Consider the following 19,710-nt stretch of genomic DNA (forward strand, 5'->3'; position numbering starts at 1 on the left):
AGCCAGCATATTAGTTTCTCCATAGAGGTCAGCGTTAAATAAATTAATTTTTTTGCTTCAGGGACTACCCAAATGCATAAAGCAAAGAGGGACACAAGTGCACAAAGAAGGGGAATTCTGGGAATGTTTGTTTTAACGGAAATCCCACAAGCCATCAAGTTCGAAGAGTTCCTGCAAATGAGCACTATGCCGACACTGAGCAGCATGATGTTGACATGTAGACATGGGTTCTCACTCGGAAGTTCACACTGGCAGAGAACGACTAAAGATACATTTGCTGTTTGTGAAAAAGGCCTTTATTTCAGTAGTAAGTTGAGTGCACAAACAACATCCTTCAGTTTAGACATACATTCTAAACGGACGCAAGTACATCCTAACATGGTTAAACTAGCCCATCTCTTCTCCCCTGATACACCATTTACACCCATGAGGTTCTAAATCCGTCTTTTAATGTCAACCGTTTAGCCTGCTGTTTATTTCCTCAGTCTTGAATTCCATCCAAATTCCTGTACAGCCAGCTCACGCTAGGCACACACTGGGCCCACGCTGCATCCGCTTGCTTTTTGTTAGGGTCTCTCCTTTACTTTTCGGTTTCTAACCTGCTCCCCCCTCGCTCAGTCTGGGCTCTCTTCCCATTTGCCCCTTGTGACAACTTAATATGCCAATAACTCCCCCTGCCCAACCAATTTGTAACATAGCCGGACACTCTGTGCCCGAGTGGGAGTTTGCCTTGGCTGCTCCAAGGGATTGTGAACAACCCTCTGTGTAGGCAAGATAGCTTTGCTCTGCTGAGGGATTGTGATAATCTGTGCATGTGTGGGCTTCACACATGTGCATGTGTGAGGGCTCAAAGACAGACACCTGTGTCTTTGAGCCCTCACATCTTTGCTGAAAAGGCCATTCATTTTACCTCCAAAAGGGATCTGCCTTTAGTGAGAACAACTCCTGATTGCCTTTAGTGAGAACTCCGGACAAGTTTGCGGTTTCTAAAACACGCACTGGCAAAGTCTATAGGTCTCAGCAATCATTACCAATACATTTGTGTATAGCAATAAAAACAGCCCGAGCCATACCCAAATGCAATTATATTGCCTATAGCTATCTGATTGCAGAGACCTATTGACTGTGCCAAGACTTGTTCTGATATATTGTCAAGGGCAAGGATGTAGTGCAACAGCCAGCGCTGATGACTGGAGCTAGGGAATCAGGTTCAGTTCTTGGTGTCTTCTCAACATCCTGTGATTCTGGGGAAATCACTTTATCGTCCTGTGCTTACTAAAAATGAATGTGTGCTTGTGTAATGTAAAAGATGCTCCCATAAACCGCTCCATTACCTTTGGGTTATGTTTGCGCTGTATAAAATTGCAAAAAATATATTACAAAATTGTGTTAGCACTTGTTTCCAGGTACTGCTCAAGACTGGAAGTGGGGCGCTTTAATATTATTTGCCCTTATGACCTGGGCTCTGCAGGAGGGAATGGCCATCAAGGATTCAGAGTAACAACTTCCAGAACTTTTGTCAGGTGGTGGTAGTGGGGGCTCAACATGTAAAAAGGTTTAGATGGGGGAGGGAGTGCTCAGCTGACAAGTTTGAAGACCTCAGTCCTACAGGGATTCTGGTCGATTCACACTCCCTAGACACAGTAGGATAGGTGCGCTAGATAGGAGCACAACATTACAGTACTCATATGCAGCATACATCTTAAGTAACAGCACAATGGTTGAATTGTTTATTTTCTTAACCATCCTTGTGATGGATTGCTTTAGGTTTCCTTCTATTAAGAATTGCAGGGCACATTTTACAGAAGAATTAATATTGCTTCAATAAATATTGAAACGTGTATTTCATGTGACCTCTTTGGGCATGCACGAGTAACCAACCAAAAGGGTTCTAGATCGGTTGCCATCATTTCCTTTGTGAGTCAGGGTTGTCATGTTCCGAGTGTGCACATACCACTGGTTACTTGCAACCACTCCTGCCAGTAGAATTTTGTAGCAAAATAAGTATCACATGAGTATAAATTGTCAATAAGTATTTGGTACATATTAGACCCATCACCCTTGGAAAAGCCCCACAGGCTAAGGTAATCCACAATTGGCACAGCTGATACATGAATCATCTCCACAGGTTACCTTTCAAGCAATGCCACGCTTGCCAATACTTCCAGAGCTGTGACTGGAGAAGAGAAAGTTCCGATTTTAACGACTCAAAGGAACAAAACAAGTCCTCATCAAGGAGCTCTCAAACGGTTTTAACTCCCAGTTAGCCCCTCTAATTGGCTTTCGATCTAGAGATTCCCTCATTGCTTCAAATTGGTGCTATCCACTCAAGCGTTGGTGCAAATATCTCCGTGACGCACAGCCCTTATGGTCGGAGGACAAAGAGGTGCTGCTAAGGCACGAGAATTGTACAAGATACATAAACCGACAGGAGTCTTAGCAGTATTAGGCTCCCATGCCACCCAATGTGGTTTGTCAGTAACAAAAAGCCAAAAGATAAACCAGCTGCAATAAATGTTGAGCCAAATAGTAAAGCTGCAAGTCCGGAAGCCGAAGCACACCTGATCTGGAATCTGCATGTAACCTGGACTATTTAATTTGTGGTTTCCTGCCTTCCCAGATAGACATCTTTGTGCTCGGATTTATAGTGTGAAGGGTAAGCGCAGAATACCAAAAAGTTATATCTGGGAGCCGTCACCATCTTAATCATCTGTACCCTACCTCAAAAAGATACCTGCAAGGTGGAGCACCTCACAAAGCCCTGCTCCACCTTATTCAACAAAGGCTGGATATTATCAACCACCATTTTATCTATACCCATCAGCACACCCCTATGCTTCAAACCAAAGGCATTCCATGCTAAGAACCAAATAGTCTTATGGTTCTCCAAATCCTACATGCGAGTGACATCCCCTCACACTTGACCGATTAATCTTATACCCAGAAAAGATCCCAAAGGCCTCGATTAGAGTCATGAGTTGAGGGCCAGAGGGTTCTGGCTCACTAAGTCAAAAAGATAATATCTGCGTAGAAGATCTTACAAGCACCAACATGAAGTTTCACTCCCTGGACGAAGAGGACTGACAGATTGCTGCCGCCAATTAATCAAAAGCTAAAAGGAACAAGAGGCATTAGCAGGCAGCCCTAATGCATACCTGGCGAGATGTGAAAGGGCTTGAATATATGGCCCACACAATTGATCTACGCTGAAGGGGTTATGTATGACCACTGAACTTTAGATTTAAAAGCCATGACCTAACCCTGCCCTGCTGAAGGTGCGATAAAGATACCCCCACTCAACCCCATCAAAAGACTTTCGAGCATTCAAAGAGTAGCAGCATATCATCTGGATCTTTTTTGAATTTGCAAAATTATATTGGACAAGAGATGCATGCGATTACGAGAACGTCCTAGTACAAAACCAACTTGATATAGGTATCAGGCTAGGCAGAACTTTGAGGAGAGTTGCAAGTACCTTTGCAAGTATCTTCATGTCTGCATTAATGAGTGAAACAGGATTGTAACTGGCAAAATTAGGGGATCTCCTAAAAGATTAAGTTGCCTATCGCTCAATTAAACTCTGGTCAAATTACAGCATCACTAGCTCTTTAAAAAGCCTTTTAAGAAGCGAAACTAAGAACTGTTTACCTTATTTTTTATATCAACCCAGTAACCACCATCTTCCAATGCTTTATCATTTGGCATACTACCAATAACGACGGAGGGCATATTCTGCTTGTGCAGTGAAATGAGAATTAGCATCATCTTTTGCTCGTTTCAACTGATGTAACTAAACCTGTGTGGGATATTGAACATAAGTTTTGGTAAGATCATGTACCACCATATCAATATGAGTTTGTGTACCACTAATTTCCCTCTTGCATATCGATAAATTATGCATGATCATACCTCTCAAGGTGGACTTTCCGGCAGCCCAACACATCCAGGCTGAAATTGTAGAGGGTTCATTATCCCAAGGTATTTTGTATTTTTTCTTTTTATATATAGAAACATTTTTCCTGACCTTTTACCACTTTCCTAAATTGATAAGAGGAAAAATATCAAACCTAATACCCAGATACCAAAGTGTAACGAACATGGGCAAACTGTACCTAAAACAACATGGCTGCAACTTTTGTAAAGGCAGTCATTAGCCAATCACCTAATGAATGATCATCGCTATATAAAGCAGTACTGCTGCGAAATACCATAACAAAGAACTTAAAATGCCTTACAATGTATAAAATATTTACTCTATTTACCTGAACTACCCAAATGGATAATCTGCACATGTCCAAACCAATCCTACCAAATTTCACGAAAATCCGTTCAGCCACTTTCACACTACATCCAATACTTAATAATACTTATCTTTATAAAATGCAGGTCTGTTTTTGGTCCCCTTGCCCAAACGCTGTAAAACTTTCAATCTTCCACCCCTGGAACAGGTGCAATTGGTCTGCCAAGTTTTGTGGAGATTCAGCAAACGGGTGCAAAGTCATTACAGGACAAAACTAGGAGGAATTACTCTCTCTGGTAACCCTATTACTAGAGAGTGGCTACTGCCACTCCTATTTCAAAGTGCGAGTTTTGGGGCATGAACTCAAACATTCCTGCCCCTGATGACAAGCTATTAGTGGCTAATAGGCAAGTAAGTGGTCAGGTGTACCCTAGATGTGGGCTAGATTCTTCAACATGGAGCAAGCCTTTAGTCTATTAAATGAAATATTTTTTGTACAGCAGACATGCTGCACTAGTATATTCAAAGGGGCTCCCAAGAGTGATAAAAAAATGTTAACTATGTGAAATAAAATATTTGACTAGGATCACACAATTGAGATCAGTCTTCAGGCCAGGAGCATTAGTTAGGTCAGGTAGATTATTCAAGTCACTAGACCTGCCGGACTGGTAACATTTGTATGTTTTTTCAAGGCCTGCTTTCTTTAAGCTGCAGGTGTAATTCTGTAACCAACTTTTCACCTTGGCTGCTGGCAGCAGACAGAATGACATACGTTACAGGTGAGCATCTATCATTTCATTGTTACAGGTTACTAGAAACACCACCCCTCTAATACAATAAAGAAATTACAGACCACCTTTCATATAGGAATTACAGGCCGCCCATCTATTACATAAGGGATAAAGTACCCACTGCCATACATCAGTACCATGTACAACAGTACTTTATTCCTTATAATACATGGTAACACCATCACATTTCCCACAAACCACTTAAATCCTTTTTGCATAGCACTTTCTTAAGAGCATGTCTGCAGACTAAAATACAATCTAGTACAAAAATAAGTACATTAAAAAAGCTGCTGGATATTGGTTGGAAAAGGATATTAGAATTGGTTTAATCAAAGTTTTTTTTTTAAAGGCCCTTTGTCTCAAATTATGTATAAACATACAAAGATTTCAACTTTTCTAGAACTACCACAGAAGTGCAAAAAATAAATTCGGTGCAGTGTTTCCCCTTTCAGCTAGTTATGGGATAGCTATAACAGCACTAGAAAGATAAGTCTTTGTTTTCATTCTTCAAACAGCTGCTTTAATTATGCTCTGACCCGACACTCACCATGGCTGCTGGCAACTAGACTAATTTGTTATTAAAGTCTAGTTCTGCCGTACATTTCTTTATAATCGGCAACTAGGTGCCTCGCAAACCGCAGACTATATAGGAATTAGAGACAATTTTTAAATACAGGGATTTCAGAACCCCACGTACTACACTGGATTAACCATATTCAGTTAATGCTCGAACTCTCCAAGTCTACATTAGGATTGTATTTCATTCTTGTGAAAGGTGAATTTAGAGTGCTGCTGCCCGAAGCCCTTCTGACTACTCGTGCCAGTTCTTCAGTTTCCACTGGTGCAAGGCAACTCGCACTGCCAATTACCAACTGTTAACTAGTGACCATCTCTTACTACTCATTACAAAACTCCTGAACTCCTCCAATGTATATGAAACCAGATTTGAGAGTTTTGGAATCAGACTATCTAGTCCCAAGCCTCTGAGTGGAAGACAGTGTCCTGGTCTGGATTTATTTTAAACAAAAGCTTATTTCAGCTAATCAGTGATATCTAGAATTGGTACAAACTCAGCAATAAGCAAGAGTTTGGATTTACAGAAGTACATTTAATTTTTGTGAGAAATTAGGATGGGGAGAGGTTTGCATGCCTTTAACAATAACCTTTAAATGATGCTGTACGTGTATAGGCTATGCTGGTTGCTGTAGTCAGGATTCAGTAGTATAGCAAATGTGTAGTAGCCCAATGTCCCCCACCCTCTCCGGGCTACAGCAGGCACCACAAAGAACAAATGCATACCAAAGGGCTGCCATGAGAACACTAGTCTCCAAAAGGTAGGCTGCTTCTCTTGGTCCAGCCACAGAGCTGCAAGCAGTGCCACCGTTAAAAAGGTCTTTTTTTAATTGTGTGCACTGAATTGGAGGAAGCTTAGAAAATCGGCAGGTAAATTGTGTTTCTTAAACAGCACCAAGTAAAATCGCACTACACCAAAACTGTCAAACAGCTGTTTTGTTTTTTTTTTTACAAAGTTTTTATTGTTTTTTTCTTATAGCCAATATTTTAGTCAAAAAGACCAAATCCCATGTCATCATCAGATCCTTCGGACTCTTCCTCTTTTTCTTCTTTCTTCTTCTCCTCCACTGTAAAATAAAAGGTTTGAAAAATAAAGATAACAGAAGCAAAAGAAAATGTATACTAGATCTCTAAAGTAAGTCCCTTCAAAGATGATATGAAATATAGATCAACAAATTTCTTCAAAAGAAATCTCGGCTCCAGTGTTCCCAAAGAATCAAAGTGCTTTACTGCACCACAGAATATAAGCATTCAGTTGGTAGTAACTCAGTCCGCCAAAAATCCTAACCAGTTTCAGGTTCTGCAAGCCTTGATCACAGGTCAGCATGACAAATTACAAAGATCACATGCTTTGTAGCTAAAGGCTGGCCACCTCGTTGGTCAGTCAATTAATGTGCCTATTTGAATGATGCACTTAGTTAAAAAAAAATGTTTTACAAACGTTTCAAAATACGCATAGTAAAACATTAAAGCAAACAGTTTAGTGGATGTAATATAAAGGCGCTTAGCCCGCCTGCTTCCCTCTACATATAGGCGGGATTGTGCCCATGATAAATTACAAGAGGAAGTAGGCAAGAGATGCAGGCGAATGTATGATTCTTAACATCCACGCAAGCTTTCATTTACCCATGTAAAAGACACCATATTGCAATACTATCGACTTACCGGGAGCAGCAGCACCTCCAGCTGGGGCAGCAGAACCAGCACCTGCCGACGCCGCTACAGCTCCGCCAACGGGCATACTTGCAAGTTTACCATAGCCTGGGCAAGAAAAAAAAACATGAACTCAATCTCCAGCCCGAGGGTCTTATAAAGGTCTTGTACAGCCGAAATTCATATTAGTCACCCTTCAGACAACACGAGCACTTTTAACTTTCAACACCCTCGTGACAAAGCTGCCACATAATTGTATCAACAGCCTGTCAAGTTTTGAGGTTGAGGCTAACCACTATAATGAACAGATACCATTTCTTGAAAAACGATACCCCTTTCATAACACTGCTCTGTGGCGAACCACCAATGGGAAGAGGGGAGGACTTCTAAGCTTTGATCTGGTAGCCATTCTTATGCCAGAAAAGTGATTTTGCTCCAGATTAGGAAACGCAGAGTCTATATTGAGAGCTGGTCAGCCATGCGTGTGTTGGGATGAAGTCCTCCCTTGTGCTCTACTTCCAACATGAGTCCTGATCGCTTTGTGGACTTGGTATTTCACTTGTGCAGCAGTGCCACGCCTCAGTTGAAACAGTTTAGAAGTTTTGTATTTGAATCGGAGACGCTAAAGGGCAAGCCCCGAGCTTTATAATTAGTTCCCCGAGCTTTAATATAATTAGTTCCACATCATTTAGTCTCCATCGCATGGCATGAACTGTTCTGGACGAGAACATCTCACCCTCCACACAAGAATGAAAAATACCGGCATGCGACCAACAGTTAATTATTTTCCCGGAATATACGTTTTTGAATAACAGCAATTGACGTTGTGGGGGTCTAATGAGGATCACAGAATGTACGCTCTCAGTCTCACGGAAATGTAAACATGTTGTCAAAATAGCAATGAAGCAATAATGCCACTTCAGCAGATAAGAAAACAACGCACAGACTATTTTGGGGTTAAACGGTTCCCATGTGGATTCGAACTGCATTAATCTCCCCAAGCACTTCCTAGTAATTGTTGCATATATTTTACCATTAATCCCTTATCTTGAAGAAAAACCAACGAGTTCCTAGAATGCCCTAGCAATTCTGTGAAGGAGATTTACATAGAGAACATGGCACTCAGTCAACTGCCTCTGGAAAGAACACATGCCGGTCTACAGGGGATATGCGTACTCCAACCCTTACTCCCTCAATGCCAAGACCACTGCAGTGCCAAAGGTTATTTGGGGTGACTGGAAGAACTGTATATATGTGTTCCGGATTCATCGTCGACAGGACTGGGTGCCATTACTTTTGAAAATGGACTGATACTCAGATAAACCATAACTATGAATAGTATATCGCCATGATAAAACGTTGTGCGACCATTCCATATTATTAACAGTCAACCCTCACAGTAAGATTTCAATAAAACCGTACAAGTGGACTATCCTTAAAGCAGCAACCTCATCAAGAGCAAAACAATACTGTGAAGTTTATGTACAAGGCTGACAACCAAGCAGGGGCAACTCCTCCATTAGGGCGGAGGAGCATCACCCCACTGCTTTCTCGCAGTGTAAGCAGAAACATAAAATGGTAAAACTACCATTTTATGTTTCTGCTTCTCGCACTGCGAGAAAGAAGGGTATGCCTGGTTGAGGGCGGGGGGGGGGGGGGGGGGAGGGGAAGAGTGGCGTGCCCAATGTTGCAGACCGACTGTTTGGTTGGCAGCGTCCCCACCAATCACAACATTGCCGCTGCAGCTTTGCGATTGGCTAAGGGGAGGAAAGCTGCCTGCTTCCTGTTCAGCAGGAAAATGAGACCTGGTTAAGGATCCACGACATTGCGAAGTTACGTTTCTTTTTTTTATTATTATTTAACCACCCCTGTGCGAACCCTTCACTAGCAAATCATGCCGGCTGCGACTGCAACCAAGTGAAAGTTTCTTGTGCAGCCCACACTACACACTGAAATCCCATCTAAAGTCGTATTTCTGATGGAAAACAAGGAGATAGGTTTGACACGGATCGCTCGATTTTGTCATGGGGAAGGCAGAATCTTCTGAAGTCTGAGATTTAGCCACCAGACCAAATGGGCAGTAGAAAGCAGCGCATGTTAAAAAGGTGCCATATGAACTGCAGAAGGGCACAATACTTGCAGTTTGGTCAGACTACAACAGTCTAGTTCTGAACACCACTGATAAGGGGGCTAGCATTAAACAGGAGAGAGGAGACGGGGTGCACAAATGTAAAATCTTCAATTTCTTTGAAAATGTGGGGAAAATACTTAGTGGTGCTGAGGGAGGTTCGCTCAAGCCCAGACTCACTGAGCATAATCTCCTAAATAATCGGAAAATTAGCAAAAAGCAAAATGAAATATCAATTATTCCATCTTTTCCAACAAAACAATGTCTGGACAACCTTTTGAATGATAGACTGTTAATAAGCCAATTTTTCAAAGGCATTTCCAATTTAATCTCGTCCATAAGCGAAACCCAACAGGTACAGACACTAACCTGTGGATATTAGAATGGACACAAGACAACACAAGAAATCCAAAAATATTAACAGGTAAGAATCCAGCAACAGTGAAACAGGGAAATTGTGAGCAGCAAGTGTGTGCACATAGGTAACTACCTACATCTTTGCAGAAAGGCAAAAATGGATAAGTATTGGAAAGCTTCAAGCATCGGCAAAAGCCAATATGCCTGGCCTTCACAAGCAAGTAATTTTTTTAAATGTTTTTGTAAACATTCCATAGGCATTAAAAACCTAAAATATGAAGTAAAAATTCCAATCGGCATAAAGGTTGACAGCATGTTAAAACAAAAATTAAATGTGCTTAATCCAAATAACTTCACAATGATGAGACAAGGCTAGAGTGTGATAAAGCATGAATTAAATACTTTAAAAGACAAAGGTAGACCGAAAACATTACATACATATTACATTTTTCTGTAAATCCCAAGGCTGGTGAGACCGCAAAGGGAGTCTTTATAAGCAAACCTAAAAAGCGTTTCCTCAACCACCAACAGGGTATCTCTAAAGGAGTGTTTAGCTCAAGATCTGCCCTACTCATTGTTTTGCTGACTAGGATGGTCCAGAAAACCCCAGTAGGCCATGTCAAACACGATCAAGATGGTGTTAAAAATCTTGCAGCACATAATTCCAGAGCAATACTGCAGCTGCATGGCAAAGAACCCAGCACACAGTAGACCGTATTAGGACATGGGCCGTTTTAATTACGCACTACTGTGGCACCTATGACAAATGCAGTGAATACATATTTGTATAATTCACCATTTTCTACAAATTTTTTATTTTTAAACAATTGTGTTCATTGTAAAGGCACATGCTCGGGTAATGATGTCCCCACCTTTAGTAGCCAACACAAACTGTAAATACCTCGGACAGGGAGTAAAGAATGAATCCTTTCATTTATGTTCACATGAGTGTGATTGCTATTAAACCATTAATAATTGGAATAGGACTTGCATAAGAATCTTAGAAATCTTGCATTTAGATATACATTTATAAAAATGAAACATTGATGGTTTATTCAAAGGACCCTATAGTGTGAACGCAAGGTAATGCAGCTAGGAAATAACGTTTCAAAACTGGATGCACAGAGAAGAGTAACCATCTTCTAGTACTAGAATTGTGTACATGCAGGATTGCTTTCCATTGAGCATAAAGCAGAAAAAACTACTACTATCAAGGGAAAATGTTAATAGTTTTAGGGGAACTGTGTAGTTACAATAGCCACTTGATATTTTTTAAAGTGAGCTAAAACACCAAGACGGCTACAAAAATTATTCTACAGACATTGCCGACCCACCCAACCTTCTGCAGGACCTTCACCCCCCTTAAATATCCTTAATGACTGGAACCAAATCTCCACTGAGGACACCATCCGCCTGATGAACTCCATCCACTCAAGATCCCCCACAGACCCCTGCCCTCACCACATCTTCAACAAAGCAGACTCCATCATAGCACCACACCTTCGAGACGTCATCAACTGCTCCCTCAACTCCGCCACCTTCCTGGAAAGCTGGAAACACGCAGAACTCAGCGCCCTTCTGAAAAAACCCACAGCGGACCCCACCGAACTCAAAAACTACAGCCCTATCTCGCTCCTTCCATTCCCAGCCAAAGTCATCGAGAAAGCTGTCAACAACCAGCTCGCCGCCTTCCTCGAAACAAACAAATCCCTCAACTCCTCACAGTCCGGCTTCCGAGCCAAACACAGCACGGAGACCGCCCTCATCGCAGCAACAGACTACATTCGAACTCTCCTGGACAATGGAGACACAGTCGCCCTCATCCTACTCGACCTCTCCGCAGCCTTCGACACAGTCTGCCATAGCACCCTACTACAGCGACTCGGAAACATCGGAATACAAGGAAAAGCACTGGAATGGATCACCTCGTTCCTCACCGGAAGAACCCAGAGAGTCAGCCTCCCACCATTCAACTCAGGGGCCACTGAAGTCATCTGCGGCGTACCACAAGGATCCTCACTCAGCCCCACCCTCTTCAACGTATACATGAGCCCCCTCGCAGCCATCGCTCGCCAACACAACCTCAACATCATCTCCTACGCGGATGACACTCAACTGATCCTATCACGCACCAAAGACCCTAACACCGCCAAAACTAACCTACATGAAGGAATGAAAGAAGTAGCCGAGTGGATGAATCATAGCCGTCTGAAACTGAACTCAGACAAAACATAAGTCCTTATCTTAGGTACCTCCCCCTCCGCCTGGGACGACTCTTGGTGGCCAGAGGCCCTTGGAAAAGCTCCCATCCCGACGGACCACGCACGGAACCTGGGCGTCATCCTGGACTCCTCACTCTATGAACAGACAAGTAAACGCCATCTCATCATCTTGCTTCAACATTCTTCGCATGCTCAAAAAAACATTTCGCTGGATCCCCACCGAAACCAGAAAAACGGTCACCCATGCACTGGTTACAAGCCGCCTGGACTACGGAAACACCCTACACGCCGGTATCACCGCAAAACTCCAGAATAAACTCCAACGCATCCAGAACGCATCAGCCAGACTCATACTAGACATCCCGCGTAAAGACCACATCTCTAGCCACCTGAAAAACCCCCACTGGCTCCCCGTCAATAAGAGGATTACTTTCCGACTCCTAACCCACGCACACAAAGCACTTTATGAAATTGGACCCGAATGCCTCAACACACGTCTTTCCTTCTACACCCCCTCCCGTCAGCTACGATCCTCCAACCAAGCCCTTGCTACCGTACCTCGCATCAATAAAACCACCATGGGAGGTAGATCCTTTTCCTACCTCGCAGCTAAAACCTGGAACTCACTCCCCACTCACCTTTGTCTCACTCAGAACCATCTAGCATTCAGAAAGCAACTTAAAACTTGGATATTCGACAAATAACTCCCCACCCTTCTTCAAGCGCCTTGAGACCCTCCGGGTATGTAGCGCGCTATATATATATATATCTTTTTGACTTGACAATTTGGCTTTTATTTGCTCCATTACTAAACATGGACAAAAAATCTGTGCCACATAATTACAATAGTCAAGGTCAGGGCCAGGAATCCGTAAATGCTACCTCTGTATGACAAGGGTAATGAATCCATCAGTCGGTAGCTACGGCTATAATCTACACCTCACTGAAGGGACGAACTAAAGGCAGTTTACCCGCAGTTGGATGAGAGGAAATTGATGGGGCAATCTTCAGACAAGTAGAGAAACAAGCTTCGGCACTTGACCATGAAATGTAGGATATTTTTAGCAGATAGTGGAGACAATCACTTTGCGGCATACTATTTCAGCCAAAAAGAGTAAGTAATCAATAGTGAAACCATGGTAATCATTTTTTTTGCAGTTTAGCGCACCGAGGAAAATGTGGAGATATGATTTGCTCAGATACCCAGACGAAAGATGTACTTACCCTGAGCAATGACTTCCTCAAGATTTTTGCCGTTCAATTCTGTGATAACCTAGAATAAAAGAAACATTATTTTATTAACAAAAAAAAAAAGCAATTGTTGCATTTTGGGAACGTGAAAGACCGAACACAGTTCAAAGAGCAAAAGGGAAGCGTGGCAGAACTGCACAATGTCAATTCATTAGACTGCACTAGGACATACCTTGTTGGCGCGTTCATTGTCTACTTCGATTCCAACGCTTTCAAGGATTTTTGAAAGGTCTTTTGAGTTGGGATTTTCATTGCCCCCAAGGGCAGCCAAAAGGTAGGCAGCAACGTAACGCATTCTACGGAAAAGACAGCAATATGCATTACCTACAGGAATAAAACGCACCTACAAACGCAGACTGTAAAATATTCGAACAAACGCAATTTTTCTGTAAGCAGTCTTTTATGTCTAAATAAATACTTAACTAAATTAAGAAGTTTTCCCCTATATTGTTCATCCCAGAGCAGTCGTTCCTTGACTTCACAACAACTAAAACCCAAGAAGCAGTCAATTACCGAAAACCAAGCAAGTCAAGCTGATGTGTAGAAGCAATGAATGAGGCTGACAGAGGAGAAGGGAGCAACACAGCTTGTGGGCTGGGACAGTTTGAGCAGAGGAAGAATACTCACTAAGTTCTAAAGAAAAAAAACTCCTGGCTAAGCCAATACATCTTGTATTTAAAATGCCAATACAGAGCTGTTGACTGTCAATTATTGTAAAGTATTGTTTAAATAACGTTTTTAAAAAATACCAGAGGGAAAGGAAATCTTAGGGCATCTCAAAACTTTACATTGTGTTCACTGTCTTCAATCTTTAAAAATGGGTTGCCTTTAAAAAAAGTGAAAACCCTGAACAGAATTTAAAAGGAATAAGAGTCCGAATTTGAAGAAAACTGCTCGACAAAATGCAATCTACTTTTTATAGTATTCAGTCATTTTGTCCTTTGTAGTAGGTAAGGGAGCAGCTATTTAGTCCTTTATAGTAGCCCAAGAGCAGATTTAAGGGCCTTGCTTTGGAAGCCAGCTGAATGAGCTCCTAGATGAGCAGAAGATACCCTCCTCCTAGGACCATAATAGCCAGGGCGTGTTCTTTTATGCAATAGGTGGAATGCAGGCGATGAAACAAAAAAACAAACCGTAAAGACTGGTCTTCACACCAGAGCTAATTATAACTGGGTATGAATACTAATTTTTCGAAAGAACAAGATATACTCGCTCATTTCTGTTTATTGTAATGTCCATGATCAGACTATGCATAACGTCACAGTCGTTAAGCCCTGAGGCCCCCTACTTTTAGACAATGGAAAGCCAGGATGGTTGCATCGCATAAATTAGAATCATCGGTCTATGTGTTGAGGGGGACGAGACGGTGTACACCTGCATCTAAGAACTGGGCCCTTTTTAGGACTAGCTCTCGCATTGAAATGTATTTCTCTCTATTTCTTTATTGTTGCATTTGATGGCTTTTCTTCTTACTTTATTTAGGTTATTTAGAATTGATAACGAACTGTCAAAACTTTTTTTCTTTATGTTTCTGCATTTACTTGATGTCTATTTGTTTCCCTAAATTCTATGCTTTGTCTGTTTGCCTCCTATTAACTGCAAAACAAAAATAAAGTTAAAAAAGACTTGTATCATCTAAAACGCATCACAATATTAAGGAATCGCAGATTTTGCAGTTCCTTAATATTACGTAAGCATTTAAAGGAATCGCAAATTGCGATTCCTTAAATGCTATGTAAGAAGCAATCAAGTTTTGTGAATTTACACTAAGAAATCACAAATTACCACCAACTTGTAGTTGGTAATTTGCAAATTTTTACAAATGCACTTTTTGGCATTTTTAAAGGTGCCATGTGGCGCTCATACATCCATATGCGCACACATGTACATTTCAGGAGGTGCAGCAGGGTGTCCTTAAGATACAATTGAAATTATTCTAAATTTAAGATTAGCAAATTGTGAATCGCAAATTGATAATAACTTACCATTTCTTCCTATGGGCCTCCTGGCCCAAAGAAATGAATGGGAAATTGTTCCTTAATTGCGATTAGCAATTTGCTAATCGCAATTAAGGAATTTTAAGAAATCGCTAAAAAAAGGCGATTTTTTAGATACATACCATTTTGCAATTAGCGATTCTCTAAAAATCGCTATTTGAGAATCGCAAATAGGTATTTTGATACATCTGCCCCTCAGTCACTTGGAACACCGCCTTGGTGATCCTGGAAAACAAATCTATATCCAGGACCGAATGGCTTACCAGAGTGCAGATTTGTTATATTACCAACAGAATCAAAATTAACCCCCAAACGAAACTGTACACCCGAGTTTCTGAACAGAGCCAGGCAGATGCAAGGGGAGCATGACATAAGTTCATACATCAGGACAGCTTAGGTCTCCAGTACAGAATAATGTATTTAAGAATAGCCAGCAAATTAAAGAACAAGCATTTGCAATGCAACAGGTCTCGCATTAGTTGAATGTAGAGCTATTGGCTTTGCAAATGGAAAGGTAATGAGTCATCCCCATGACTTTGTTTCTCGGTTCATCGACTTAAAATAGAGGCACACCGCACTTTAGACATTTAAAGCTAAAGTGCAGCATGCCCCCATTGCAACAAAAGTCAATAAATAGAAAAGAAAAATAAGCTGTGTGGTCGCCATATTTTTTTATTTTTGTAGCAGTGGCAGCATGTTGCGCTTTTGCTTGACCTTTTTGCCACGGCACGAATTCGGCTGCGGCGAGGGTGGGGCTAGGCGTGGCGCTCCCTTAAATATGACTGCTCCACGCCATCATGAGTCACGGGCAGCTTGTGCTGACGGCATGGAGCCTTCATGACCCCGCCCACTCACTAATTCACCCGCACAGGTGGGGAATTAGTGCCCCTTAGACGGAGCGGCAGTTGCTTGACGGTTCCACGCCATCATGAGCACACGCCACCCGTGGTTCATGACGGCGTGGAGCCGCCATGAGTATGGAAAGGGTTAATATGTTTAAACGGAAAGCGTGCCGTACCGCGATCCCTACAATAGTAAACTAGCACTGAAAAAAAAACCAGGAATGACCGCAGCAATAATGGGAGAAGGAGGGGTGCGTCTGCGAGTGAGGAGGCAATAGATGGGCAACCAAAAGAAACCATTTGATGTTCCATGAAAGGGAGCCAAGCACCCAAAAACAGGGCAGATGGACACTATTGATCAACCACAGTAAAGGAATTTCCAAAAGGTAGGCCAGCCAACCAAATCCGCTGGGCAGAGCTAAAGAAGATACTCTGAACACGTCTCGAAGAGACAGCGCTAACTAGCCTAGCACTAAAAAGACGAAGCTGCAATCCACCTGACCAGAGTAAACAGCAGCCAAGGAACACAACATGTGCCCATTTACAATGGAGACTGGTTGCCGACATCCAAACAATACACCCTACTAAAGTGGGCAAAAAAGCGGTCTGCATTCAACTACTGTGATAGGAATGATAAGCAGCAAGTCTTCAGAGGCGAATGAAGAACCGCTCAACACAGACCATTGCCTCCCCATTCAGACAATTCATCCAGAATTGTGATTTAATTACTGCATAGTGAATGAGAACTGTTTCTACATGGAATGAAGAACATTATCTTTTGACTACTTTTGTGACCTTGCGTCTTACATTTTGTAATATTTGCTTACATTAAACATTTCACGAAAAGAGTCTGTTGAAAAGGAACATTGCTTTCAGTGTTTTTCTCAACTTTCTTGTATTCTCACTAGGTATGCAAGGCTTCCTAACTAGCAATTTTTAGTGTGAGAATTAAAAGTAGCACCACAACTTAGTTTTGTTTACTTTCGTTAGAGCATGTGCTCAAAATTCTTCCAATAGTTGACATTTTCTACAATGTTAGAATATATTGGGGGTGTCGATTACCATTTTACACCGCTGGGTATTAAAAAGTTAAGATCAGCAACAGAGGATACACATTCTATCAGTGTAATATTGACCGATGTTGCCATCCAGGGGCTCTGGTGCAATTAAAAGGCTAAGTGATTTCAAAAAGTCACCATAAAAAAAAATTGCAAAACAGGAAGGTTACCTACTGGCAGTCGTATTAGCAAGCTGAGGATGAGTTCCAAAATATTTTTTATGTTTGAATTAACTTGCTACGGATCTGAAAACGTAAGGTAACAGATTGTTTTCTTTTTAATCATGAGCCCTCTGTAAAGATCTCCAATTCTGCTACATTTCCTAACAGCTGGATACTTGCTATTGAGTAAAGCGTTTACCCCTTTTTCAGAACGATACTGCTTTCAATTAAACTCATGTTGTCTACATACTCACTCAAGGGCAGGCACTCGAATGGGAACACAAATTTAGTTTAGCTGATTTACATTGGAAACTGAAAAGGTGTTTGGGCTATTATGAGGAAACCTATGTCACGAGAGACCACAAAGTAGTTTCCATAATTTAAAGGTCGCGGTGACACACACTAAGAACACAGACAAATAAGTAAAACATAGACAACACGACAGTTAAGATCTCTATACTTTAGTAAAAGCTCTAACGCAGTAAAAATATTTTAAGCTATGTTGGCCACGTTTGATCAGACACGGTGGAAATAAAATTAATTTAATACATTCAAAATCAGGCACTCTTATTTGAGCCGTGGAAAGGATCTCGCTAATGAGAACCCTGAAGCAGGAACACCACGGTTTCGGATGTTTAAACGGATCCTAGGATGGGAAACTGCAGCTAATTAAATGCAAACTCAAAGGGTGTAGACACCAGTCTTCAGGCGCAGTCACTGATAAAATATGAAACATCCATTATTTAGTATTTAAAGCAGAGATACTGTGCAGATAATTGGGGGTGTAAATCTGCGGAACGTTTAGGGCAAGCACGTTACGCTCCCTTGTGATGGGTCCGCATATGAGCCGAGCACACACTGCCTGTAGATACCTCACGCGTCTCTTATTGTCCCAAAATAGGCACAGCAGAGGATTCGAGTAGAGCTTTTGCACGTGGCTGACGATTTCTCTAGCACCATGGACTAACTTACTTTAAGCGGTTCCTAAAGAGGAGCTAACGAGCAGAGCGTGCGTCCACTACAGCGGCCTGCTGGGAAAGAGGAAGATGACGCGCTTAGCGGGACAGACAAGAAAGACGGAAGAGGCGGAGCGCGCCTGCGCCTGACGGTCTGAACACAGCTTGTATTACCCACAAGGGCCTCCGAACTATGGATAGCCACTCAAGAAATGTGTAACATGACCTCCAACTAACGTCTCTTCCTATTGGTGAAATGTACCGCAGCTTTGACACGAAAGATTCTTTGTTTTTGTGCTCTGCTTGGCGGCCATCTTGGGTTGGAATTTTTTTGTGTCGAATATAAGAGCGTTCGCTTGCAGCTCAAGAACTTGTACGAACTTACTGAGGTTTGGTGCAAGACTAGAGGCACACAGTGCCGATAAAAGGAGTGTTGTGATGTGGTCATCTAAGAATAGGATTTTCTGTAACAAGCAACATTTTGAAGGACGCGGCATATGTGTGCACAGCTCGTAAAGCATTAATACCTTTGGAAGCCAACTTAAGGACGGTGTTCACAAAAGTAGTCTGTTCCTGGGCGAGTTCAACAACCAAACAAGTCTGCCTAGTTTAACTAGGTGACTGGCACAACAGGAAAAACGATTTAAACTACACGTACAAGAACTGGCAAGAGAAGCCACTACAAAGTTTTGTGTCCGGAAGACCGGGTATGATAAACACTGAAGACAGACCTCAGCTTTCCCTAACGGCTAAACGAAATGTCCCCACAGTGAACCAATGGGACGGGGTTGATTGTGCAGAAGGCGTTGTTAAACCCTGACAGGTCCCAAAGCAGGAAGAATAGACGGTGTTTTAGGTACCTTTCTCGAACCGGGTAAGAGTTCCCTTAGTTAAACGTAGATAGCCAGGATCTGCAGATTTCCCCCTATGTTGCATAACATTTACTACTAAATGCAAACTTTTAGAATTAACAGAATGTTGGGTGCTAGCTTTGTTTTTTAGGAAACATTGTTGACAAATTGTTATGTTGCCCGTTTAAGTTTAAGACATCGTGAGACACCAAAAGGCTCACATTTTAAATATAGGGTATCATCATTAAACACCGGTTCTCATTTTCAAAATCAGTCATACACAGTCTGCAGTTGCAGTGGCATCCCTTTTCTTGATGCACGTTGGTTAATGTAAACAAGCATTTGCTATGCAATTGGTCTCGCCTTTGGAGCCCAATGTGCTAACTACCAGCACATTGTGATAAGCCCCTCCTAAAACAAGCATTGGCATAACCAAAAGGTCTCGCTTTTTGGACCTTATAAGTGTTTAGCCCAAACTATTGGCTTTGCCAATGTCTTTTACCTATGTAGGTGGAACACTGTCACCCGGTGTGTGAGCCATCATGCTTAATAAATCCCTTAAACACCACGTACCTGACCAAGAGAGCGTGAAGACATTGCTATACAATGAGACAATCTGGTATATGCCTC

General features: G+C 41.9%; 2 protein-coding genes across 5 annotated transcripts in view; one reads left to right on the forward strand and one right to left on the reverse strand.

Annotated features, from left to right (window-relative positions):
- Positions 1-5,328: 5,328 nt before the first annotated feature.
- Positions 5,329-18,494, reverse strand: RPLP2 (ribosomal protein lateral stalk subunit P2). Its single transcript, XM_086957760.1, has 5 exons — positions 18,246-18,494; positions 13,388-13,511; positions 13,189-13,237; positions 7,270-7,365; positions 5,329-6,671 (listed from the first exon to the last, which is right to left on the reverse strand). The coding sequence occupies exons 2-5, from the start codon at positions 13,508-13,510 to the stop codon at positions 6,592-6,594; spliced, it is 348 nt and encodes a 115-aa protein (XP_086813886.1). The 5' UTR covers position 13,511; positions 18,246-18,494; the 3' UTR covers positions 5,329-6,591.
- A 471-nt stretch (positions 18,495-18,965) lies between these two features.
- The window catches only part of PIDD1 (p53-induced death domain protein 1), a 202,771-nt gene continuing 202,026 nt past the window's right edge, over positions 18,966-19,710 (forward strand). For all 4 annotated transcript variants that reach the window (XR_015308514.1, XR_015308515.1, XM_086957757.1 and 1 more), the window contains exon 1: positions 18,966-19,103. The gene's annotated coding sequence lies outside the window, so the exon portion shown is untranslated. The remainder of the gene's footprint in view (positions 19,104-19,710) is intronic.

The sequence above is a fragment of the Lissotriton vulgaris genome, chromosome 2_1, assembly GCF_964263255.1.
Source record: "Lissotriton vulgaris chromosome 2_1, aLisVul1.2, whole genome shotgun sequence".
NCBI classification, from domain to species: domain Eukaryota; kingdom Metazoa; phylum Chordata; class Amphibia; order Caudata; family Salamandridae; genus Lissotriton; species Lissotriton vulgaris.